This window comes from Macrobrachium nipponense, chromosome 2 (assembly GCF_015104395.2).
Source record: "Macrobrachium nipponense isolate FS-2020 chromosome 2, ASM1510439v2, whole genome shotgun sequence".
Lineage (NCBI taxonomy): Eukaryota > Metazoa > Arthropoda > Malacostraca > Decapoda > Palaemonidae > Macrobrachium > Macrobrachium nipponense.
This window is the reverse complement of record NC_087201.1, coordinates 33279112-33306922: the sequence shown is the minus strand read 5'-3', so window position 1 is coordinate 33306922 and position 27811 is coordinate 33279112. Positions and strand designations below refer to the sequence as shown.

The following is a 27811-nucleotide window of genomic DNA, read 5'->3' as shown; positions in this document are numbered from 1 at the left end:
CTAAAGATCACATACATTAGGGATCGAACTTGTGCAAGTAACAGTTCCCTTGTTGATTTGTAACAAACCCATCTGTCATAATTAGCCTTAATCTGCAGTAATGATTCTTCCCATATGTTTAGTTTATGAAGTCTGAGTGTGGCGGTAGAAAACGAGAAATTCAACTTCCGAATGACTATATTTTCTTGCTAACTTTCGTCCTGTCAGCAGGTATCTTTTTGTCTGTCAGCCACAAGATTTTTCCCCAGCTTGCTTTGGTCTTCTGGATCTTCTATAACTTCTTCTGAACAATAACCAAACTCTTCCTTCCATACTTTCCATGTATTTCAGCTGAAAAGGTTTATTAGGTAACCTTATACAATAAAAAAGGAACTTCCTTTACAATAATGGCAGCATATTGTATTGTATAATGTACCAATAAGCACTAGACTATTAAGCACCTTAAAATACAGTATGTGAATTTCCAGATAGAAAAACTAATTATTTGCTGAAAGTTTGGGAAAATTGGCTGGTCAACAACAGATGACATCAGTGACTGAAATATGTAATAAATGTAGAACCCACCAATTTCCCTTTTTAATATTTGGGCAAGAACCAAAGTGAAAAGGGGCTGATATTAATTTCTTCAATGGAAAATCAATTAGAAACAAGGCCAGGAAAGCAATCCTAAAGAATACTCTCAGAGTGGTGGCAGAGCTTTAGACCTCATAGTATGGCTGTGAAATGTGAAACTATTTGTTATAATAATTCATGCCCTATGATCCAGGTTAGAATGGAATGGAATATAGAATTGTTCCGGCACGTTATACAAGCCATCGGTCCTTTACATAAGGAATTACTATTCAGCACCAGTTGGACCGGTCGTAAGATTTAATGACAAGGTAGTTCGGCAGTAACTGCTTGTCCAATGGTCGAGATTTCCCGCCTGACTGGATGTAAACATTCCACTTTGCTTTCAACCGCTGTCGGGTAAAGACGTGTGCTCTCCTCCCTGCCCGCCTCTGTCGTGAGATTGTTTACAAGCTTACCTTGACTTTCAATCTGTTTTCTTAAATACTAGTGTGATTGACTGTAAGTACTTATTATTTGTTTGTTATTATTGTGGTTTTGCATCGCTGAATTCATCATGCAGCCCCACGAATCGGAGAAGCCCTCGCTCCCCCCATCCAACCAGAGAGTGTGCCCTGGAGTGGGAGGCCGAAAGTGTGGGGCTTTTAGGTTCAGTGATGTTGTGGACCCTTATCCTCTGTGCACAAGATGCCGAGGGCGGGAATGCTCTCGTGATTTAACTTGTGTTTGTTGTGTCTCTTGGTCAGAGGAGCAGTGGGAGCAGTACGAAAAGAGAAAGAAGCCGTGTAGGGCCGCCAAGGTGTCGTCGGAAAGCTCTCCCTCGACACCTTTGGTGACGGATACTTCATCTTCTTTTCTCCCTCCTCGTCAGCTCCCGCGGATGGCTCTCTCCCCTTTTGGGGACGTGTCTCTCTCCGCCTCTTCACTCGATATGTTGAGTGCAGAGGAGGAAGGGCAACATCCCGATCTTGAGTTGTACTTTGGGTTGTCTGCCACTCAGGGGAGGATCCTTCCCCCACTGAGTGAACAGGAACCCCCCCTTAACCTGACTGTTGCTTCCTCAGTGTGTCTGCCTCTGCAGGTGGGGACCTTCAGCAGGTGTGGCGCTCACTGAGTCTTCCGGGCACTCCGAGTATTCAGGGGCTCATCCATCATCTTGCTGCACCCCTGGTCACTTACGGGGTGGAGATGAGGACGACTATGACTATGTCGACCCTGGGTTATGCAGCCCCGCCTCACCTGATATATACCCAGCACGTGACCGTGGTCACCCCTACGGCTGCAGTACAAGCTCCATTGCTGTACGTGCCCCAGAGGGAGTTTGTACCACCTCGACCTGGGTTTGCTGTCCTCGCTCCTCCCCCTGACTTCGAGTGCCCGAAGAACTCTCCTTAGATCGCCCACCTGTTGCTGTCGCAGTACCTACTGCCCATGTTCCTGCCCGTGGAATTGCTGCTGCTCCTGCAGGTCCTTCCGGCCAGGTGGAGCTGGGCCCCGTTGGCACTGCAACCGCCCCAGCTCCAGCCTGGATGGGAGACCTGTCAGCTGTCCTGAGTAAGTTGGCGAAGAGGAAGTCCAGGAAGGAGAGGAAGGTGTCGATGTCTTCTTCGTCTTCATCTTCGTTGTTGTCTTCTGCCGCCTCCTGCCCTTCGACTTCCAAGGCCCCCCAGCCGAGGGAGAAGAAGGTGACCTCACCCCCCAAGAAGTCTCTCACAGAGACTTCTAAGGGTCTGTCTCGCTCCAACGAGACTGGTGGGTCTTCCGCTGGTCCTCCCGTTTCTCCGGGTACGGGCCCCGTCCCTCCTTCCTCAAGGAAGAAGAAGACTGGGACCAACGAGGTACCAGCCACCACTGGTACCTCCACTCCCAGCTTCAGAGGTTCCACCTCCGGACCGGGAACTGTCTCGGCCGCTCACTCGCTTGCGTCACCGAGTGTACGGTCGCCTACCGGTGATCGTGCAGCCTAGGTCCAGACGACTGAGTACGCTCACCGTCTGGACCCAGGCACGGAGCGGAAGGATGGTAAGAGACACTCAGGTGACTCTCGCCAGACCAGAGATTGCTTGGGCAGCGATCGTCCGGTACCCAGGGTTGAAGCAACGGTCCCACCAAACTGTTCACGTGTTGAGGCTGGGAAGAGGTCCCCCCAGTCACCAGGGACAGCCTCAGCTGCTTCTGGGACTGTGGCGTGTCATGAGGACAGTACTCGTTCTCACCACATTAGTGGACGCTACCAGTTACGCGACTGTTGCTCCCACCGGGACCGGATGGCTCGCACGACTGGTAGCAGCTCCCCTGATGCACAAGACCGACACTACTGTCCTCGGTCCAGTGTTTCTCTGCAGGGAGACCGCTGGTCCAGACCTGCAGCTTGATCACCACCGCGGGTTGGCGATCGCCTGCAGTCCTCCCAGCCTACCGGCTCTGCTGGTAGGCAGGGTAGGAGCATCAGGTCTTCCTCACCTGTCCCTTCAACCTCCTTGGGCTACACCGGGAGGAGTGAGGCGAACAGGAGTGACCTTGAGGAGTGCGCTCCTTATGGTCCGGCCACGAGAGCGTATGAGCTTGGTTTGGTCATAGGACCAAACAGATCATACGCTGAGGTGGTTGGAGGAGACCACGAGGGGTCTGGCAAGGTTCTTCTTCCTGAAGGAAGAGTGTCTCGGGAAGTGATCGGCCTGGATGGATCTGATGGTCCATCGCCTCAGGACACGATCACCCCCGAGATACAGAGGTCCTTTGCAAAGGTCATTGCGCTGATTAGTCAGCACAACGACCTCGGGGAAGGATCGGTGGTTGCTTCCTCTGACCGTCCATCGAGGTTAGAGTCATTCTTGGGTAATAAGAAGGAACCGAGAGCAACGGTGGGGCTACCCTGCTCTTCCTTGGCAGAACCAAGTGAACGCCCTTGTCTCCGGACAAGAGGCCTCACTCAGGGCTAGCAGGTTGGACAAGTTGCTTCCCCCTCCTCTGCCTCGTCAGCGGCATTTCTACGTACAGGTTGATCCGGAGCTAGCTCGCCTAACTCCGGGAGTGCTTCTTCAACACCTGCTGTCAGAGAACCAGAGGTTCTCACAGCAAGAGGCATCGACCCTGGAATCCACTGCCATGGCAGCTTTCCAGGCTGTCTCCTGGCTGGATCTGTGGTCCCTCACAGTACCCAGAGTCTCAGCCTCCTTGGGAGCTATAGTTCCTGAGGAAGACTCTGGGTTCAGGAGACTCTGCCAGTATGGAGGTAGGGTCATCTCCTACCTCGCCCACCAGACGACCAACCTGTGGGCCAACCTGGCTTTAAGGAGAACTGACCGTTGCTGGGTTCCTCCTCTCTTCTCCAGAGAGATGGTGGACGCTGCGGTGGAAAAGCAGAGCTGAGGACAGCAACCCCTTAATACACCAGGCAGATGCGAAGACTTCTGGGCAGTCGCGTTCAACTGCGGCTAAGCCTCAGAGCTTAGCTAGCGCTTCCTCCGTTTCCAAGACATCAGCACCATCGAAGGTAGCGCGAGGAAAGACCCAGCCTTCCTCTTTCGCTTTGAGAAGTGAGCGTCGGCCCTCCTCTCAAGCCTCCTTCTCTCGCGAGAAAGGGGCTAAGCGGAAGGGGAAGAGAGGGAAACACTAGGGACGGCGTTCCCCCTCAACTGCTGCTGGAAGTGCGGGGGTGCCTGGCGAGCCATTGGGCAACTTGGCAGCGCTACGGAGCCGAGTCTTGGGTAGTGGATGTCCTTCAGGAAGGATACCTACTTCCCTTCGAGTCAAGACCACCCCTCACCTCACACCCGGTCCACCTTCAAACGTACGTCCCTGGTTCTGCAGACCATGCTGAGCAAAGGAGCTATGGATTGTGCGAGATCAGTCACCGGTGGAGAAGTCTATGGGAGCCTGGAGACTGGTGATAGATCTCTCTCCCTTGTGCTGTTTTGTTCACCACTCGGTTCACAATGGAAGTGGCACGCTCAGTGCTCGATTCCATCAGGGAGAACGATTGCCTGCTTTCGGTGGACCTGAAGCATGCACATTTTCAAATACCCATCCAACAGTCCTCCAGGAAGTAACTCCGCTTTATCCTCGATGGGACAGTGTACCAATTCAGGGCACTGTTTCGGTCTCTCAACCGCCCCACAGGTGTTCACGTAAGTGTTCATTCTGGTGTCGGCTTGGGCCCATTCGGTCAGGATACGTCTGATGAGGTATCTCGACGATTGGCTGGTCCTGGCAAACTCTCCCTCACAGTTGCTACAGGACAGAGATTGACTCCTCGACTTCTGCCGCAATCTGGGGATCGTGGTAAACTTCGAGAAGTCAGATCTCGAACCCAAGCAGAGGATAAAGTACCGGGACATGCTGATCAATATGGTAGCAGCACAAAAGTCTTCCCTGTGGAATCACAGATCAGCAGGTTCAGGGAGGCAGCCCGACGGTTCCTGTCACAACAGGAACAGTCAGCTCAGCAGTGGCAAGTCATGATCGGTCACCTGTCGTCACTAGAGAAGTTAGTCCCTAACGGGTGTCTTCACCTGCGGTCTCTTCAATCAAGGCTAAAGGAGTGCGGGTCATAGGCACGGGATCCACAGTCCTTCCGGTTCCTCTCACAGAGGAAGTAAGGGAGGACCTGGCCTGGTGGCTAGACAACAGGAACCTCTTAATAGGGGTGCCCCTGCGCACTCCCCCTCAGACTCAGAGATCCTGGAGATCCTTCTGTTCTCAGACGCATCGACTGAGGGTTGGGGCTCACACTATGAGAGTTGCTGGTTGCAGGAGTGTGGAACCATCACAACAAGCACCTTCACATCAACTTCCTGGAACTCAAGGCAAAGTTTCTCGTGCTCCAAGGATTCCTGGGAAACGACCTGATGGCGGGACATTTGGTGGTGTTGATGAGTGACAACACCATGGTAGTGGCATACGTCAACAAACGGGGGCCTAGTGTCCCTCCCATTGCACCAGTTGACGATGCAGGTGCACAAGTGGGCCATAGCTCACTACGTAGAGCTGACAGCCAGATACAATCCAGGCAAGAGGAATGTAGTGGCAGACAAGCTCAGCCGCCAGAATCAGGTGATTCAGACCAAATGGTCTCTTCACTCAGACGTGGCAGAAAGGCTCTTCGACCTGTGGGGGTGGTGTCCAGTAAATGGATCTGTTTGCCACCCCCGGCACAACAGAAAACTTCAGGTTTTCTTCTCAGTTGTGCCGTACCCATGGGTAGCTGCAGAGGATGCGTTCCAACATCCGTGGGACAACCTCGTTGTCTACGCCTTTCCCCCATTCTGCCTGATTCGCAAGGTGGTCAGCCACCAGCAATCTTCGGGTGATTCTGGTGGCACCCAAGTGGCCTCAGGCCATTTGGTATCTGGACCTGCTGGCTCTTCTCTTGGAGGCACAGCAAGAGATTCCCCCCATGGCACAACCTGCTGTGTCAACCGCATGTAGAACGGTACCACCAGGCAGTACATTCTGTGTGTCTTCACAGCGAGAGGCTTTTCTCGCCGAGCAGCAACAGAGATGGTTGGATATTTCAGACAGTCCTCTGCAGCAGTATACCAGGGAAAGTGGTCCATCTTCTGTGGTTCTGTGGTTGGTGTCGTAGACAGGGTCTCTCTCCGCTCAGAGCCATCTTCAGCAGGTAGCAGATTTCTTCATCTTTCTTCACCGAGAGAAGCTCTTCTCTGTCTCTGCAGTCAAAGGATACAGAGCCGCCCTGGCCCTGGTCCTTAAGCTGCGAGGAGTTGATATTTCCTCCATGGAAATATCTCTCCTAATGAGGAGCTTCAAGAGGTCTTGCCCACCCAGGGAACTCAGGCCCCCGGGGTGGGATGTGACTCTTGTCTTAAGGAGTTTGACTCGTAGACCCTATGAGCCTCTCCGGGAGTCGTCAGATAGGGATCTTTCTGCTGGCCCTGGCATCGGCGAAGAGAGTAGGAGAACTTCATGGTCTTTCCTTCGATGTCAAACACTCAAGGGGATGGGGATCAGTTACGCTCGATTTCGTCCAGGATTCTGTAGTGAAGACTTAAACCCTTCGGTCCCTGATGCCAGGTTCGAGTCCTTCTCTATCCCCTCCCTAGTGGACTTCACCGGTAATGATACGGAAGAGATGCTGCTTTGTCCTGTTAGAGTGTTACAACGCTATCTGAAGAAAACTCGACACCTCCGGCCTGAGGGTGACCAAGAAAGAAATGTCCAAGAACACCGTTTCTTTCTGGCTCCATGAGGTAATCAGGAAAGCATTCAACTCCGAGAGGAGTGCTGACACCAGTACCTTTCGTCTGAGAGCCCACGAAGTTAGAGGTATTGGTCCATCCCTTGCATTCCACAAGAACTTGTCTGTGCACAGGTGCTGAAGGCAGGGGTGTGGTTCAACCAGACCACCTTCACTTCTATCTTCGGGATATTGCCCATAGGTTCTTGGACACTTTCCTTGGGACCCGTGGTGGATCCTCAATAAGTTGTGTAGCTTACCCAGCTCCTTAACAGGACAAGGTTGCATCTCGTCTTTGTGATATCGTATGGTTGAGAATGAATGAGAGTGTGACTAGCTCCTCTTCCTTCTCTTTTCTTCCCTCTCCCTGTGGGCAGAGGGTATCGGTTGTCACACGCTGGACAGGACGACAGTGCAGGTAAGCCACATAACTGATCTCAATTCTATCTCTTTCATTAGGGATAGAAGCGTTTATCCGTCCCTTCCCTGCAGGAGGGAAGTGGACAGCAGTAAGAGACAAACCCAATGTTTTATATTTGACCCCTTACTTATGACTTGAAGTTCTTGCTTGCTATGCATACGAGGTACACATGCCTCCCTCTTATGGATTGGTCCAGAGGTCTGGCCACTGATCCTGCAGTTATCACTCCGTATCAGTTGGACAGAGAACTAGGTTCCTCCCCTTTGCTTTGTTTTACAGCCACCGGGAGGGGAAACTTAGGTTGGGCAAACACTAGCCTGTTCACAAGACTCAGATTCCTCCCACCAATAAGTGAGTCTTCCTTATGTAAAGGACTGATGGTTTGTATAACATGTCGGAACAAATCACAATTTTTGAAAGTAAATTGTATTTTTCCTAACTGTACCACCTGAGGTCCTTTACATATAGTCCCACCTCATGCCACCCCTCACTCTGTTTCCTGGGCCTGAAACAAAGTGAATGTTTTACATCCAGTCGGGGGGGACTCCCGACCATCGAACAGGCAGTTACTGCCGAATTACCTTGTCATTAAATCTTACGACCAGTCCAGCTGGTGCTGAATGGTAATTCCTTATGTAAAGGACCATCAGGTTTGTATAGTTAGGAAAAATACAATTTACTTTTAAAAACTGAATTTTGGCATGGCACATAAACATTTCATACAGAGGTGCCATAAGGATGCTTATGGCGCCAATGACTGGTGTGCCATTCTGGCGCCATAAATGCACAGAAGTTAGCACTTTTGTTCAAACCCCATTAGTTCATGATTTTCCTTTTCCTCTAGCAGTGGTAAGTGGTATCACTTCTGAGTTGCAAAGGAAGTCAACTCAGGACTCATTGGCGTGATCTGTGAAACGATCTAGGGAGGTTTCGACTCAGTGTGCTAAATTCTCTTCTGAGTGCTAAAGCCTCTTCCCCTCTACAACAGTTGTGCTTTTGAGGTGATAGACAAGATCACAATCCAGACCGAGAGTGAAAGTCTGATTCCCCTTCAGGGCTTTCAAGAAGTTGACATGCAAACACCCTCCTATTAAATGAAAGTTTTTCCCTTTGCAGCAGTAGGAGCCAGCATCCAAGCGAGTAAGTGATCAGGTCCCCTTAAACCTGCATGTATGTCCCATGTTCCTTTCTTATTCCCCTATTTTTCTCTTCCTGATCCCCCTATTAAGAAGACGCCCTTACGAGTATCCTCTGGGTTTGACTAGGACATACTACATAGTGAGATCAAACCTCTTCTTTAGCTTTCAATCACAATATGTCCCTTACTTCCATTCTGCATTGGCCTACTGTTAGTATAATTGTCCTCTGCTCTTCACTTTCCTAAGGAGTGAAAGCAGAACTAACTCACCAAGAGCCAGCTAAAAGTCTAGCTCCCAGAGTTAGGGCTTTACAGCGCCTTGAACTTCTAGCTTGTCTGACACCCAGTTCGCTGGGTGACAGCTACAATCTGGCATAATCTACTGTCTGACACCAGCTATAGAGCCACGAGCATTGAGCTCGTTTGGCATTCAATTTACCTAGTGCATCTCTTTCACCGATCTCAGCTAGCTCCCACCAGTCTCAAGCTCATAGCTCAACTGGTGTACAGCTCTTCTGGCACCATCTACAAACTGATAAGCAGATCGTTCTCTGTCCATTTGGAGTTTTCAGAGGACGTCCTTTGCATATATCGGTGTAGTAAGATCTGTTTCATCCACTGACAAGACCATATTACACTTACAGACTTTTCCTTGAGGCACACTCGGAATTAGGAGAGCAGTTTGCCTTCATATAAATAAAGCTAAGGAAGTCAGAGTAACCTCTTCCCCTTTTGCTTAAATATTTTATTTCTCGTATGTCCATACAACTTTCAAACTACTACTGAGAATGTCAGCATTCTTTGTTTCTCAATAATTTCATGGAAGTTAAAAGTGTGTTGAGACCATGTCTAGTGACTGGCATGGTATAGAGGAAGCAAGTAAGCTTAGAAAAGTTTTTCGTGGTTATGTCTTCACCTTTTGGTTTTTTTTAATAAGGTGTCAAGTACTTGCAAGAGTCAGGGGTGCAATGCACCTGAAGCACCCACCACTACTCTCAGTGGATGGGTTGTGAATTTATCTCAGCGTAGGCAACATTATTGTATGGTTGTTTTATTTTGGTGCTGTGCCCAAGGCAAGGGCAGGTGCCTATTATGGTTTGCTAGCCATTGGAGTACTTCCTTCACTGCAACGTTCTCACGAAGTAGGAGGCAACCCCTGGGTATACTGCCATGCCACTACAGGTTAAGATGAGCACCAACCAGAGGCAGTATCCCAGTAGCTCTCTTAACTTATAAGGAAACGGCAAGCATTGTATTCAATGCTAGCAGCGTATCTATTTCAATTTACTGTTGCATATTTTGAAGTGGTATATATCCATGTCTCCCACTTCCCTCGATGTTGGAATGAGCTATGTAATTACTGGGTAAGTTACATAGCAATTAAAAATGACATTTTTATAATAAAACAAAGTTTTAATTATACTTACCCCAGTAATTACATGATCAGAGCCCTCCCTCCTCCCCTGTGATGGACAGAAGGCATGAAGAGACTTGGCTTACTGCTCACAGTCATCCTTATTCTCCCGCTAGTAGGCGGGACTGGTCGCCTACACAATACGTAGTGTGAGCGTCATCTGTGAAATCTTGAATTCAGGCTGCCTTGTAGGTGGAACTTATATAAAGTCATGTAATGACTGGTGAGTATAATTAAAACTTTTTGTAATAAAATGTCATGTTTTATGTGTAAAAGTGTTGTACATTAACAATTATGGATATGTATGTGACAGTACTGTATATATATCATATTGTTTTACATGTATAAGTGTTGTACACAAACAATTATCATTATGTATATATGTGTACAATAGTATTGTTTATAAATTCAAGCTGTTTGTGCTTGTATATTGGAAGTAGCCAGATGAAGACTTAGACCATATGGGAATTAATGAAGAAATTGCACAACACAGAAGAGAGAAGAAAGCTCATTTCACAGGTAATCTCATAAGGGAAAAGCCAGTATATATAAATGATGAGCCAAGAAAAACTTATTCTTTTGTAACTGTGATGATGATGATTGTTATCCATTATTCAACCTGAGTGTCTGATGACAGTTGTAGTTGTCATTGAAAGTTTATCTTTGAATAAATTTTCCATAAATTATAAAAAAGTGTCATAAGGACAAAATTTGAGTAGGGCATCTAAGGATGCTTGTTGCTCAGGAGATCAATACCTATTAAAATTATGCCAGTTTTTTTAAAAAGGAAGTGAACTGTTATTCTGCTCTATAAACTTATGCTACTCAAGTATATCTTACATTATTTTTAATGAGCTTTGTGGTACATATATCATATATGGCTTAAATAGTAATGAATTTCATGTAGTTGAAAAGGCAGTTTTATGATAATAATACACAACGAAAAGGAACACGGATAAAAAAAATGTCTTATGGTTAAATTTTACTTGTATTATCAGTGTTTTTATTTTTTGGTTTCTGTCAGCATATAACAAAGTTCAACTTTTTTGCTTAAAACTGACACAAAACTCATTAACATTGTATGAAGTATGATGTTAAACAGTGCAATCAAAGAAAATTATTGGTAAGCATTTTTGCCCAGACAGTGAAGAGTTGAGTATTTGGCACAGACAGATTTTGAACTCCTCCTCTATTCCCCAAAGGGTCAAGACCAAGCTCAAAGCATACTCAGAAGAATGATGAAAGTGAACAAAAAAAAAAATTTGTATTCTTCCTTTTCTGTATAGTGATAACCTTAAAACTAATTGCAAAACTTTAGTAATGAGTACTAATTCCAGATATGATTACTTTACAGCTCCCAGTTAAGTATGAGTCTTGTTTGAGTATTTGTTAACCTTTTAAGGCTAAACAAGTGTTTGATTCCTCAAAATCCTGTCCCATAGGGGCTACTGAAAATTTGTTGCATGCTAGTTCTTGTGCTTTTAAGGTTAGGAGGTTACTGCTGAGTAACAAATTTCATTCAAATCATTTTCATTTTCAGTTATTTTGACATCGATCTAAAGGAATTGTGGCAAGCGATAAGTTATCGTGGCTTTCAAAAACTAGCACTGCAGTATGTTGGATTTGGTATCGGTGAAGTTCTCCGCTCATTCTTTCCTCGACTTCAGGTATGTATAATTGTTAATACAGTTTGTATTTCTGTTTGCAGTTGTGGTTTTGCGTAGCCACTGGTGAGAAAATATAAGGTTTGTTCATGAAACTTACCTGTCAGATATATATATAGCTGCATTTTCTGAAGTCCGACAGAATTTTAAAAACTTCCGACACACGCATTGGTCGGCCAGGGTGGTTAGTACCCATTCCCGCCGCTGGGAGGCGGGTATCAGGAACCATTCCCATTTTCTATTCATAATTTTTCTGTCGCTGGTGCTGAAAACACCTGTTTTCAGTACCTCCGTCTAGGATTTTGGAAACTTCATTGCCGCTAAGTATCCTAATTGTCTTTTGATTTATTTACTTGGATTTGTGGGATTTGTGGCTAGGCATACGCTATCTTAAATTGATTTGAATTTGATTCATTTTTGCATAAAATATCTGAATCTAGTTAGGCTAGTTTCAGACGGGGTTGTCTGCAAAGATAGGGTGTGGCTACCGAAAGCTTCGGTAGATCCGCACTTGGTATGCACGAGGTATGGATCTTGCTTCTTTGTTGAGATTTGTCATGTAAGGAGTGTGAGACTTTGTCTATTCCGTAAGGAAGACGTATATGATTCGTATGTACGCAATTAATCAGTAAAACATGTCTAATTCCGCAAGGAAGACGTATGATTCGTATGTACGCAATTAATGAGTAACAAAAGTCAGGGTAGTGAACCTGCTAACCTTCCTGTAGACTTTATTTTGCCTAACCCTGTAGTATGGCCTACGGGCTATGAATATGTCTACGAGAGGTGCTCGCTCTCCTTCATTGCTGTGAAGTGCTACTTCTGTAATTGTTACTCCTAACCCTGCAGTGTTGCCTTCGGGCCCTAAGCAGTGTCTGTAGAGGAATTACCCTTTCTCTGATACTCTTTCGATTCGTATCTTAGAATCGAAAGTGCTTGCTTTAGAGAGTAAAAGTGAAGTGCAGAAGTGCAGTGATACCCCTTGTGTAGTGGAGGGTGCGTCAGATCGGCCTCGTTTCGCCTCTAGGCCGGGACCTCTGCTTGACTCCCAGGACCCGGGGAGGGAGCATTGTCGAAAGCCTAAGGAGGGTTACAAGGAACCCCCACCGATTCTGAGGCGTGCCTTCGGCAGGGTTTTCTGATGAAAATCCCCAGACCTGCCAAAAAGTGCGTGCGCGTGCACGAATCCTGCAAGATTGCTTCTCGTCCTCCGAAGCGTCCTCCCCATGCAGGGGTTGGAGCTTTCGGAAGGACTCGCGCCCTCTAAATAGAAGCTTTATAGAAAGAGGACGCTTCACGTCCTCTCTCTCTCTCTCGTTATGCGTTTCAGTGAGAAGTAAGAAGGCGAACGTCGCCTGAACTCGTGTCCGTCTTTCCACCGAGAAATACGTAAAAGAAGTCATAGTAGCAGGAAGCTTTTGAGAGCGGACGCCCGGGACGCTCGGATGGACTCCAGGCGCGCGCGGTGTGCACGCCAAGCGCGCCAAGTGGACGCCGAGCGCGCTCCAGTGGACGCCGAGCGCGCTCCAGTGGACGCCGAGCGCGTTTCAGTGGACCGCCGAGCGCGCGCCAGTGGACGACCGAGCGTGCACCAGCGCACGCCAGGTGTGTCGCCTGGCTGAACGTTTCTGTTGAACTCTTCAAGCTCTTGTTTCAGATATGGGCCTAAAGAATGTTTACCTCTACCTCCGGTGATACCTTCTACCTCACCTGCAAAGAATGTGAAGTAGGCAGTGCTTCGGAGGAAGTTTAAAGTGAACAGACAACTTCTTCTTCGAAACCCAGCAAGACATCGGGTTTCGTGAATTCAAGAGGTCTCTGTCAATTAATATTGCTTTTCGCATAGGTGGATGGAGTTAAGGAAAGCTCAAGGGAAGATCTCGTTTGCTCTACCGCAACCTTTGCCATTCGGCCAATAAATTTAAGTTGCCACTACCGCAGTCAAGACTTTGCGATAAGGCAGTTACGGGTTATGTAAGGCTCGATGTCCTGCACGTCAGGACTCTCGGCAACGTTCAGTGGGATTCTTGCAAAGGCACTCATCAAAAGGACGCTCTTCAGGAAAGCGCAAGACAGGACTTCCTTTGCCATACTGCCAATAAATTTTAAGCTTTAGCAGGCATTAGTTGTGATACGGGAGAGGAAGCTGGTTGGAGAGTTTCTTCCTCTTCCCAGGATAATTTTGCAAGCTTTTTAGCCCATCTGAAAGGGTTTTTCAGATGATAGATTTGTTAGTTTCTAGTCGGGACTACGCTGCCGAGTTGAACATCGTCGTTCTACCTGCCGTAAGCCCAGTCTCTTAACAGGATTCTTGCCCCTTCCTCGTTTGAGACGGGAATCGAAAAATTAAATGCTTGACTCCCTGGATTACGTTTTGTCAATTCAGTGACTTTCCCCCATTGACAATATACTTTCGTTTTGTCAAGTAAGTGGGTATCCCCTCATTGACAAAATATCTCTTTGTCCCGTAAATGGGTTAGTTCTCATTGACAAACATCTCATTAACTTGATATTGCGTAAGCGAATAAGCTCTTATTGACAAGATTCGGAAGAGCTCTCATTCGTCATTCGCAGACTCGTACAAGAAATAGACTTGTAGACTACGTCAATGAACGCTTATGTCCAGTAACATAAGAAGCTTGAGCTGACTGCTTCGATTCTCTTAAGTTTTGTTCATGAAACTTGCCTGTCAGATATGTATGTAGCTGTATTTCCGAATTCAGCTATATATATGTCTGCCAGGTAAGTATGAAACAAACTTTATTGTGATATAATTTCATATTTTGCCTTGCGTTATTTACTTCTGGTTGGTTCAAGTCATATACGCTTGCTGTAGTTACCTCTTCGGATGGCAACCGAGAGGTCTATTGTCTATTTTAAGGACATTTAACGTTACTCCCTGCAGCCTTCCAGCGTTTTCTGTTTCGCTTAAATATACCAGCTTGAGAGTCTTTCAGCTCAAAAATAACGGACCTATTTCTTCGTAGAATAGGGTAGCTGGCAACCCAGACATAAAGTTAAGAGACGACGTTCGTAAGCTGCTGGCTGCTGCTGTCACGCTGTGTCTGTCTTCCAGTCCAACCGAGCCAGTAACAGATCGGCGCTGTCATGCGCCGTAGGTTACGTCTCTCTCTCCTGCGGGATTGACTGACTAACCGTATCTCTGTGCTGGCGGTTACGTCTCTCCTGCGGGATTGACTGACTAACTGTAACTCTGCCCTACAATCACGGACTTTAGCCTAAGATTGAGGGGATTTCTTACGTGAATGAATAAACGTTGCATTCGTTTTTGCCTTACTATGTTTCAACAGAGTTATCTCTTAATTCTTTCGGTGCTCGTTACCGCACGGTATAGAACTACGAGTCTACCGCAACATTGCACTTTTATATGCTCTCCTGCTTAGGCAAAGCGCAGCCTTATTAGGGAAGTAAGCATACTCGGGGAGGGAATGGATGAGCTTGCTGGGGACCATTTCCTTCCTGAAGAAAGTTTGTTTCCCCGAATAGACTGCAATTCAGACCACAGTTTTTTCCTACCGCGGAAACTGAAATATTATTCAAGATCTAGGAATGATTGCTGAACATCTCTCAGTGCGTTTATCACCTGAGGTGATAGAAAGAAGGTGCCGGACATCTGGATAGGGTTTTCAGATGTCCTGGATCTTAATCTGAAAGAAGTAAAAGCGATTCGGTAGTCCCTCCAGTCCTCGTAACGAGTTTTTGGGAATCCAGTGGTCCAGATCAACTCTGATATTCCACAGCTCTCTCATATCTTAAGAAGTATCTTCTCTCGGTCCCTGTTCGAGTTACGAGAAAGCCTATTATAACAACAGGCGTAGAATGTAACGATCCTCTAGAGGTTCGTTACCGGATTGCGAAAGTCCGTACGGAATCGTCTCGATCGGACGGCAGCAACTATTGACTTCCGAGTGGAATCTTTCTTTAGAAGTAAGTTGAGAGTTGTGGAGACTTTAGGGACGCCCTTTCATTGCTTTCATCTTCGATATGTTGAGGACGAAGAGGCTTCTTCTTCTCTGCTCCCTTATTCTCGATCCGGGATCGGTACCATTAAACGCCATCCTATGATATTGAACGGGGATGGATATTTAGTCTCTTTTCCCCTTTTTTCAATCGCTTAGGAAATGTAATAAGAGGATTTATGAAGTCACAGGGGAGCGACAATGACGCTGATCGCCCCATGTTGGCCTTCAGGATCCTGGATTCACAGAGGTCACATACTTCCTAGTTCACTTTCCAAGGACCTTTTTCCGAGAGAGTCGGTCTACTCTAACTCGAAAGGTACCTATAACCTCTCCGCTCTGAGTCTTGACTACGTTCAGGCTATCGAGATGTTGACAGGAATAAGATTACCGTCTTCCATTTCCGTCTGAAGAATGGGATAAGCTGGCAGTCACAACTATTAAAGAATAACGCAAAATATGTGTTTGTTTTGACGGCCTGTTTTGGGCTCAGAGATTTGCGTCTGTCAAACAACAAACAAAGCCCTTCACGATCTTTGAGTTCTGTGGAATCTCGAACCTCGCTCACCATCTACTTTTTGTCTCACCTGTTTCTCGGAGTCAGACACTCGTGCGAGATCAGGCGACATATAGTAGCCCTGAGTTTCTTGTTGACGAAGTCGGTTGCGTTTATACACCCCCGATGATCGTGTAACATGAGACCAGGTTGGACTGTCAGGCATTCTTCCTTCGGGACTGAATCGCCTTTTTGCTCCTCGCTCCTTTCTCCTGGCACCAGAAGCTCGAGGTCAGGAGTTGATTCGCTAACGACGTTGGGTTGCGTTGATACACCCCCAAGGTTTGCTTAGATTGAATCGCCCAGGCAGTCCAGACACTCATCCTTCAGCGAAGAATAGTGCCTTATGGTCTTCAGGGTACAGCCTTGCTGTCCTTGATTCGTCTGACTGGTCAACTGGTCGGTCACCTGACTTTAGTACCGACGGACTGACTGTGCATGTCCAGATCGAAGCTTTCAATATGGAACTTAGACGTAGTCTGAAGTTCTTGATGTCAAAGCATTCGAACCTCTCCTACCTGTTAACTTCTTGCATGTGATCAGGAAGGCCTTCTTTTAACCACCCTAGATACGACAAAGAGGGTTAGTGAGATTTTAAGCCATCGTCACAAGTTTTGGCTTTAGAGAACACAAGGCGGTGTGCTCTCTAACCCTTCCCGTTGTGGCCTAAGAATGGTAACCCTGTTTTGTCCTTGGGCCAGGAGCTTGGAAGCAAGGATGGCACAAGTTAGTGGGCAGGAGCCAGAGAGAGTCCTGTGCCCACTGTCGGGTCTCTCAAGTTTTATCTACATAAAACTCAAGAAAGTCGAAGTCAATCGGGCAATCTGCAGTGTTCCGAAAAAGACCAGACTTGCCCATATCGAAGAACAGCGCCTGCTTTAGTGTTAAGGAGTTCTTCTTTCAAAAATGCTCCTTCATTGTGTTGCACAAAGATTTGAAATCTTTTATCTGAATGCTCACGAGGTGAGGGCGCGGCGCCTCGGAAGCATTTCAACAGAGCATCGGCACTCAGCAACATCCTGAGTACCATGTTTTAGCGAAGCAACTCTGTGTTCACTTCACACTCCCTGCGAGATGTGAAGATGGCATATGAGATCTTGCTGCGCGCTAGGGCCATACGTGTCTGCAGACACAATCTTGGGGCAAGAAGTACCACTCATCCTATCCTGTAGAAAATGGTTAGGAAGAGCTCTTAATTTAGTTGTTGAGTCGCCGACAACGGCGACTTCTTAACTCTTAAGCCTTAGTTAACACACCTTAACTTTGGCTAGGTTGGTCAGGTGGTGATATATATATTTATATATATATATTTAATTTTACTTCTTAGCCCTCATGGTATGGTCAATATGGTCTAGTCACGTCGTGGTCTCGCCCTGTTGACAGATCATCTGGAGTGCACCAGCTATATAGGTCTCTACCTCGCTGGCAACTCTAGTAGCACAAGCAGACTTACGTGGCAGTAACCACGAAGCCAGCTATGCTAACAGGTGGAACCAAGATGTAAATCATCTGCATGCATTTGTTTCCCAAAATCCTTCTATTCTGTCCCTTCCCACCTCCAAAGGTGGGATTCAGCTATATATATATCTGACAGGTAAGTTTCATGAACAAAATGATATTGTTATGATACAATAAAGTTTGTTCATACTTACCTGCAGATATATATAATCTAAGTACCCACCCACCCTCCCTCAGGGGACAGTGGAAATAAAAATTATGAATAGAAAATGGGAATGGTTCCTGATACCCGCCTCCCAGCGGCGGGGAATGGGTACTAACCACCTGGCCGACCACTGCGTGGTGTCGGAAGTTTTAAAATTCTGTCGGACTTCAGAAAATACAGCTATATATATATCTGCCAGGTAAGTATGAACAAACTTTATTGTATCATAACAATATCATTTTTATATACAAAATTTTTACACTACAGACTCATTACTGTTATACTGTCTGATTGTATGTTGTGGGCAATTCTCAGACATGTGGTACATGCATGAAGATCCCCACCAGGCTCTAGTAGTTTTTAGAATCATTATGCTATGGATTTTTGTAACCACAGTTGATAAAAATGTTTCTAATAAAACATTTCCACCATAAACTCATTACTTTTGCACATACTATTCATGAATTGGATGAAATTTTTAGATATTTAATCCATCAGAATAGGTTGATGGTAACACTTACGTCCCCAGTGGTCTCTGGTTGTTTACAGAATAATTCAGTATGGAGCTTAATTTGATCCAAGTGTGGCAGCAGGGGCTGTTGAAAGGTGGACACCCATAAAAGTAATGAATTTGCATCGAGAAAGTTTTTGTTGGTTTCACCACAGTCCCAGTACTTTTACATTGTGTGAGTAGGCAAGGGAGGTCCTGAGATAGGATGTATACAAGCATCCTAAGGCTCAAAGAGAAAATGTCAAGATTTTGGCTGGATTTTTGTTTGAAACTGGTGGTAGTGATGGAAGAGCCCCCAATAAGTTATACATTAATCACTTGCTGAGTTAGAGTGGAACAGTGGAAGAAGTATAAATCTGACTGTGTAACAAGCAGTTAAGTTGCGATGTCAAGCGAAAAGAGATGATTCTAGGGGAAGAGCTTTGATTTCAGGATAGCATATACTCAATGCAGCTCTTTATGGAAAAAATAAGAATTATGCTTAAGTATTGATTTTTGGATGGACCAAACAGTGTGATTCCACAACTGAGAAATATGAGGTAACACTGTGAAGAGCAAATGACCCACTTGAGCCAAGGAGAAAAGGTCGTTTTTATTTACCGTGGTGATCAAGCATAGAAATGAGGTGTGAAAACTTTGTGAAGAAGTGACAGAATTGTACCTTAACCAAATTTGAAAGAGAAGTGAAAATCACAGGATCCAAGGGAAAACTGACTGCTTGGGATGGAACAAAACCTAAAGGATACATCAGAAAATAAGTCCCATGAAATATTTCCACCAGTAACTTCATTGTAGAAACAGGGAGGGTAATCTTACAACAAAAATAATGGTTCCATAAATAAGTAATGAGGCAGACTTGTGCCACCTAAGGGTTAGGATAATAAAAATAACTGGAAGCGGCCAGTATAATTCACTGTCATGCCACCATTAATTCCTTAAAGGAACCAGCTAAAAGCAGTGCTGAACAGAAATCACACAGACCAAAAACCACAGATTTAAGTAGTATCAGCTCTGGAAGACAAAGGCATCTCCTGTCTTGGAGATCAGAAGACTTGAGGTTCCCCTCCTTCCCCAAAACTTTGGCTTCTGAAGGGCAAAAACTATAAGAAAAAGCTGCTGAAAATAAATCAGCTGAAAGAATGCCTGAACCTTAACGTGATGTGAACTATTGACAGCAGAGGAAATATGAGTAGCACAGAGCTGCACTGAGGAGGCATGCAGGAGCAAGGAAGGGCTACTGTCATAAGAGCAAAGTCCTTTTACTATTGGAGCCTTAAAAAGCACTTAACCAAACCCGAAGAAGAGAATCACTGTAAATCCATCAAGTGTACTAACACAAAAAGTAGACTTTCAGCATTGCAGGAATTTAGTAGGGGTGAAATTGGCAATAGAAAAAGGCCAAGGACTGAAGAAGGCTAAGTGCTGGTATTTTGATGGTAAAAGGTGTCTGTCAAGCCTGTCCGTAGGAGGTAATGGTGATGACTTCAGAAGATAAGCGACAAAATAGTGGCACACTATATTCAAGCTGCAAATACCTGAACACCATCAGATAACTTGACTCAGGCATTGTCTATGAAAGGAAGAATAACCACAGAGAACAGCTTGAGCCATGGACAGTTGCTTTTGCTTTGGAAAGGGACTTACAGAATGAACTGGATTAGCAAGAATGACAAGGACACCCAGTCTGCTAATTCTCTGCTCTGTCAATGAGGAACCAGAGGAATTTATTCCTGGTGATAGAAATTCATTTCTCCATGTGGTTCGGATCCCACAATAAGCTGTAGGTCCTGTAGCTAAGCAACCACGTAGTTCCTAGCTACGTAAAAAATATCTAATCCTTTGGGCCAGCCCTAGGAGAGCTGTCAGTCAGCTCAGTGGTCTGGTAAAACTAACATATACTTAACTTAACCAGTCTGCTAAAGATACAAAGCAGGCATCTCTCAGAAAAAAAAAAAAAGATTTAGGCTGGCCACCTCGGAAACCAGTAGAGGAAGTATACACCTCAATAGCCCAGGAGGGTAGTTGACAGTAATTAACACAAGGCCAACAAGTGTTGCAGAGGCATTAACCCTCTTACGCGATTGGACGTATTAAACGTCGAGTCAAAATGTCTCCCGTATGCCGATTGGACGTATCATACGTCGGCTCAAAAAAAGTTTTTTTAAAAATTCGGCGGGAAAAATACTTATAGGCCTACCAGCCGAAAACTTTTGAATCACGCGCCTTGGGGGATGCTGGGAGTTCACGGATCAAGGCGTTGTTTTGTTTACAATCGCTACGCAGGCGCGCAAGCGCGAATTTCTTTCTTATCGCACTAAAAAGTATCAGTGACACATCTTAAAAATTATTTTGTCACTTTGACATAATTTTTGCACCATTTTAAATTATCCTTTACATGAAGTATTATATATTAAAATGTGCGCAATTTCATATAAAATACAACAAAAAAATACTCATGATTGTAGCTTTTTATCATTTTGAAATATTTTCATATAAATAACGATAAGTGCAAAAATTTCAACCTTCGGTCAACTTTGACTCTACCGAAATGGTCGGGAAACGCAATTGTAAGCTAAAATTCTTATATTATAGTAATATTCAATCATTTGCCTTCATTTTGCAACAAATTGGACGTCTCTAGCACAATATTTCGATTTATGGTGAATTTATGAAAAAACTTTTTTCTTACGTTCGTGCGATAACTCTTCCGATAAATTTTTTCATGCGATTGTCCCTAATGTTTGCACCCTTTTAAATTTGCCGTTACATAAAGTTTTATATATGGAAATGCGCGCAATTTCATGCACAATACAACAAAAAACAAACCATGGTTGTAGCTTTTATCAGTTTCGAAATATTTTCATATAAATAACGTTAAGTGCAAAAATTTCAACTTTCGGTCAACTTTGACTCTACCGAAATGGTCGAAAAACGCAATTGTAAGCTAAAACTCTTATATTCTAGTAATATTCATCATTTACCTTCCTTCATTTTGCAATGACTTGGAAGTCTCTAGCACAATATTTCGATTTATGATGATTTATGAAAAAAAAAAAACATTTTCCTTACGTCCGCGCCGTAACTCTTCCGAAAAAATCAGAATTTTTTTTGTGCGATTGTCGAAATGTTTGCACCATTTAAAATTAGCTGTTACATTAAGTTATATATGAAAATGTGTGCCAATTTCATGTAGAATACAACTAAAAATGATTGAATGTTGTAGCTTTTCTCTTTTTTCGAAATATTTGCATATAAATCACGATAAATAGAAAAAAAATCACGCTCGGTCAAATTTGACTCTACCGAAATAGTTGAAAAACGCAATTGTAAGCTAAAACTCTTATGGCCTAGTAATATTCCGTCATTTTTCTTCATTTTGAAACAAATTTGAAGTCTCTAGGACAATATTGTGATTTATGGTGAATTTTTGAAAAATATATTTACCTTCACTCCGCGCGCCGATTCGCGGCCGCAAGTCTCTGAAATACGTACATCGCATTATCCTAATATTTGCTCCTTTTTCATAATAGCCGTTTTATAGAGTTTAATATATCAAAATGTGCGCAAATTCATGAAGAATACAATACAAAATAAGTGAAGGTTGTAGCGTTTTCCATCTCTGAAATATGTGCATATAAAAATATATATATATAAAAAATTTCGACATTCGGTCAAATTTAGCTCTTCCGAAATGGTCGAAATCTGCAATTCTAATCTAAAACTCTTACAGTATCGTAATATTAAATCATTTGTCTTAATTTGAAACAAATTGGAAGTCTCTAGAACAATATTTAGAATTACGGTGAATTTTTGAAAATAACATTTTTTTACATCCGCGCGTTACGAATTCGTACATCATTTTGTGATAATATTTTTCCGGTGTTGCTTTTATTGTTTTACTATGTATTATATATCAAAATGATTGAAATTTAGTGTACAATACAACGAAAAAAAAAAAGTAACTCGTTAGCTTGACCGTTTTTTTGCACAGCGTGATTGAATACAATTATCTATGAATTTTTTTTTTCGCTACCAATATCTCGCATTATTTACATATGATAATGATATTATTTTTCATTTCTGATGATTGCATACTAAACTTCAGGCAATGACAAAAATGAGCCAATAATGAACTCTTAATCTTTAAAACTAAGTGCGCTGTGATTTTTTTAAAAATTATTTTTTTCCGCTTCCGCGCTCACTCCAAACACCCGCGCCGGCATACAGGAGAGGTTTGATTTTTAGGGCTTCGGCGTAAGAGGGTTAATTAGATAGCACTAGTCAGAGTGAAGTACTATAAAAAAAATACTTTAGAAAATCATGTGTGGCTGTGAACAGAGTAAAAAAAAACCAAGGATAATAGTGAAGGATCGCAGAGGCTTGTTATCTGCACCACTAACCAAAACTTCATAAATTGCCGAGTTTCGGTTAATGGCGGTTTTCACTTATCAGCGCCCCGCCGATAACTGGGGAACTGCCTAGGTTTACTGTGATAAAGATTCAAAATATTTCTTCAGTAATACAACTGAATGTTTATGTAAGAGGGACAAGGGTTCTATTTATTTTTATGTAAACATTCAAATACATTATTGAAGGAATAGTTTGATATGTATCAAGCTGCCAACAATATCTGAAACGTTGATTGTTAGCCAATCATTATGCTGCCCATGTGCATGTGCCACATTTTCATCCGTGGGTGGACAAATGAAATGAAACTGACTGGAGTACCAGGTGTAGTTGATACCTGGAGCAGTTAGAAGCCAAAAAATGGCTAAAGGCAGGATAGTGGTCAGGGCTATTGAATCAACTGTAATCAGTAGAGCAATAGGAGGTTCTGTATCCTGGAAAGTGGTAGGAGACAGAAGAACTACGATAAGAGCTGGATAGTGGCAGAAGTCATGGCATGATGTGGAAGGTGCAAGGAATGCTGCAGAGGCCAGATATGCAACCTGAGCTAGGAGAGTTACTTGGGCTATTGCAGCATTAGTAGACAGTTGAATCAAAGGATACAATGTGATTCACTGAACCAGAAGATCTGTAAAAGCCAGAAGGATAGCTGGAGCCAGGAAGGCCACTGAAGTAAGGAAAGCATCTGGAACCAGAGAGCTGTTAAGAGCCAGTAGATTGAAAGGTACCAGAAGATCAGATGGAGCCATGAAAGTAACAGGAGCCAGGACAACTATGGGAGCTGGTAGAGTGGCTGGAGCTAGGAAAACCACTGTAGCCAGTAGAGCAGTATGGACCATTAAAGCCATCAAACTGGTATATAGAGGCAGGAACCAGGAGAGCATGTGGGCTTGAGTGCCTCTATTGAAAGGATCCTTGATTCAGAAAAGTATAACTAGTTTATGCAGCTAGGAAAACAAAACAAGCAAGCAACAGATTGCCCACTGATGATAACAGTGAAAGAGCAACAGCATTTGGTTGTTCATGAGTAACTCTCAGATACTGAAGGAAAACAAGGGAGCCACCAAAAAATGAAGAAAACCACTCCTAGCTAATCAGAAGAATGCCCCTACCAGAAATGGAACAAGGAGAGTGAGTAAAGCAAGATGAGCACTGCAAAAGGCAACATTGTTCATTTCTATAGCAAACCATCATCATTAGCTGTTTTGTAACTTAGTCATGAAAGCAGCAATGAAGGAGGTGCTGGCATCAAAATGATAGTACAGAAAACAGAAGAGGCTTGGTATTTAGTACACATATGGGAACCCAAGGCACTAAGACCCTGCATCACAGTAATCATTGGTAAATCTAAACTGACTGATCATAGGGCAGTATGGAAGACTTTCTTACCAGGATCTTGTTGTACAGTGGATTCCCTTGTATTCAGGAGGGTGAGGGGATTCGTTCCAAACCCCCCCAAGAACAGCTAGAATCCAAGAATACTTAGAACCCCTATAAAAAATGGTAAGAACTGCCTATTTTGTTAGTTAAAACTCAAGAAAACCCCACTAAAAATGTTTGTACTTGGGTTTTTTAACCCTCTTACGCCGAAGCGGTAAAAAAAAAATTGTCTCCCGTGTGCCGGAGGTGTTTCAGAGTGAGCGCGGAAGCGGAAAAAACAAAAAATATTTTTTTCAAAAAATCACAGCGCGCTTAGTTTTCAAGATTAAGAGTTCATTTTTGGCTCCTTTTTTTGTCATTGGCTGAAGTTTAGTATGCAACCATCAGAAATGAAAAAAATTATCATTATCATATATAAATAATGCAATATATGATAGCGCAAAAACAAAATTTCATATATAATTGTATTCAAATCGCGCTGTGCGCAAAACGGTTAAAGGTAACAAGTTACTTTTTTTTCGTTGTAATGTACACTAAATTGCGATCATTTTGGTGGTATAACACATTGTAAAACGATAAAAGCAACACAGAGAAAATATTATCACAAAATAATGCATGAATTTGTAACGCGCGGACGTAAACAAATATTTTTTCAAAAATTCACTATAAATCTAAATATTGTCCTAGAGACTTTCAAATTCTTTCAAAATGAAGACAAATGATTGAATATTACTATACTGTAAGAGTATTAGCTTACAATTGCAGTTTTCGACCATATCTGACGAGTTAAAGTTGACCAAATGTCGAATTTTTTTATATATATATTTTTTATATGCAATTATTTCGGAAATAAGAAAAGCTACAACCTTCAAATATTTTTCGTTTTATTCTACATGAAATTGCGCACATTTTCTTATATAAAATATGAAATGCTAATATGAAACGGAGCAAATATTCCGAGAATGGGACGTACGCATTTCGGAAATTTGTGGCGGAGAATCCGAGCGCGGAGGAGGAAAGATTTTTTCTTAAATTCACCATAATCTAAATATTTTGCTAGAGACTTCGAATTTGTTTCAAGATTGAAGATAAATGACTGAATATTACTAGACTGTAAGAGTTTTTAGCTTACAATTGCGTTTTTTCGACCATTCGGTAGAGTCAAAGTTGACCGAACGTGGTTTTTTTCTATTTATCGTGATTTATATGCAAATATTTCAAAAATGAGAAAAGCTACAACCTTCAATTATTTTTTGTTGTATTCTACATAAAATTACGCACATTTTCATATATAAAACATTATGTAAACGGCTAATTTAAAATGGTGCAAACATTACCACAATTGCATGTATGATTTTTTCGGAAGAGTTACCGCGCGGACGTGAAGAAAATGTTATTTTTTCATAAATTCACCATAAATCGAAATATTGTCTAGAGACTTCCAATTTGTTGCAAAATGAAGGTAAATGCTTGAATATTACTAGAATATAAGCGTTTTAGCTTACAATTGCGTTTTTTGACCATTTCGGTAGAGCCGAGTCAAATGACCGAAGGTTGAAATTTTGGCAATTATCGTTATTTATATGAAAATATCTCAAAACTGATAAAAGCTACAACCATGGGTTGTTTTTTAGTTGTATTGTGCATGAAATGCGCACATTTCCATATATAAAACTTTATATAACGGCCAATTTTAAAAATGGTGCAAACATTACCACAATCGCATGTATTTTTTTCGGACGTGAGGAAAAAAGTTTTTTCATAAATTCACCATAAATCGAATATTGTGCTAGAGACTTCCAATTAGTTGCAAAATTAAGGTAAATGATTGAATATTACTAAAATATAAGAGTTTTAGGTTACAATTGCGTTTTTCGACCATTTCGGTAGAGTCAAAGTTGACCGAAGGTTGAAATTTTGGCAATTATCGTTATTTATATGGAAATATCTCAAAACTGATAAAAGCTACAATCATGAGTATTTTATTGTTGTATTCTACATAAAAATGCGCACATTTTCATGTATAATACTTCATGTAACGGCTCATTTACAATGGTACAAAAATTATGTCAAAGTGACGAAATAATTTCCGAGATGTGTCACAGATACTTTTTAGTGCGGCAACAAGAAAGAAATTCGCGCTTGGCGCGCCTGCGTAACGATTGTAAACAAAAGAACACCTTGATCCAGTGAACTTTAATCCCAGCATCCCCAAAGGCTGGCCGCGGATTTAAAAGTAAAAGTTTTCGGGCTGGTAGGTAGGCCTTATAAGTATTTTTTCCGCCCCGAATTTTAAAAAAAAAACTTTTGTAAGTCGACGTAAAATAAAAACGTCCAGTTGGCACACGGGAGGACAAAAAATGTCGACGTAAAATACGTCCAGTCGGCGTAAGAGGGTTAATAGTTTTATCGCAAAAAGTGTATTTTATGATGAAATTGATAAAAAACAGGAATTTGTGGATATTTCTCATAGAAACATACTGCGAATATGCAAATTTCTGCAAATAATGCGGGGAAACGTTTCAGAGAAATCCGTGAATCTGGAGTACATGAATACAGGGGGCTCCACTGTAATGCTTGAAAATTATTTTATTGTTATTGTCTTAAAACTTTTTTTTTTTAATTTTTAACTATGTGAGTTACATTCATTTTACCTCTAATGGGCTTAATCGGCATGCATATGAATGTTTAGTTGACCCTTCGGATTCGCAGGGGATAGGGACCAAAACCCCCACTAATAGCTGAAATCTGCGAATACTTGACACCCCACAAAAAAGACACCCAGCAAAAAATGCTTAAACTGTTTATTTTGATAGGTTCAAAACACCAAAATACCCCTTTAAAACATTTTATACCCTAGTACAGGCAGTCCCAAGTCCCCGGTTATCAGCGGACTTGGTTAATGGCAATCTGGTTTTATGGTTCTTGTCTACCATTGGTGCCAATAAATGATATGAAAATAAAGTAATTAGTGAATATTTCTCTATGAAAAAATTCTGCCAATAGGTAAATTTTCAGTGAATAATATAGATACTATATGTTCCACAGAAAAATCTGCAAATAGGTGAAGTTGGAAACCCAGAACTGTGAATAGGAAGGGCCACACTGTATTATATATTTTAATTACTGTACCATACCTGAATATTATGCATATATAAAATCATTACAGTGAATAACAGACATGTTGAGTGATGCTTTTGATAATTTCTTGGGATATATTGAGCATGTTGAAGTGATACTATTATATTTGAGTTGAAAAACATGAGATTTAGGCTATAAAGCCAAGTACTAGGCATTCAGTACTTAAGATACTGGAAAGAGGGAGCTGGAATGGTTGGATAGCAGTATAAAGAGATCCAGAGATGAAGTACGTGCAAGGATGCACAGTTTGAACTGAGTTTTTTTTGGGTATCTTGAATTGAGTACATAATGTCCATACTGTATGACATACATTAGGTTCCTTGAGAACATGAGTTTTTCTTGGGACTTAAAATTGTATCCAAAAAATAACTAATAATTGATGGCAACTTCATGAAATTTTGTTGTCAACATCATTACTTTTTATTCATCCAGTTATCAATATTTTAAGGTGTAATTTACCAAGCACAGTATAGTATTTTTAGGTAAATCCAAATCTCAGGCAAGCTTGTCAGGTCCCATAGTACTTGAACTTATAGTTGTATTGAATTACTTGATATTAATACTAATGACAATGATAAAGAATATATACATCTTGTCATTCAAGACTAAGGGAAAGGGTACTGTTGTGAGTTAAACGTAGTGTTTCAGGTTGCAGCTTATGTGGTTTTTTTTCAGTTTTATTAACAAGATGCCTTTAACTCATTCTGGCGATGTTTTCTTAGTAGTAAACTGCAATTGTTTAGGTAGGTGTTTTTAAATGAACCTCA

At 42.9% G+C, this 27811-nt stretch overlaps 1 protein-coding gene across 1 annotated transcript in view; it reads left to right on the top strand.

The window, feature by feature from the left end:
• The window catches only part of LOC135220518 (L-2-hydroxyglutarate dehydrogenase, mitochondrial-like), an 86091-nt gene that overhangs the window by 39676 nt on the left and 18604 nt on the right, over nucleotides 1–27811 (top strand). The window contains exon 8 of the mRNA XM_064257672.1: nucleotides 11283–11409. Coding sequence (XP_064113742.1) covers nucleotides 11283–11409 — 127 coding nt within the window. The remainder of the gene's footprint in view (nucleotides 1–11282; nucleotides 11410–27811) is intronic.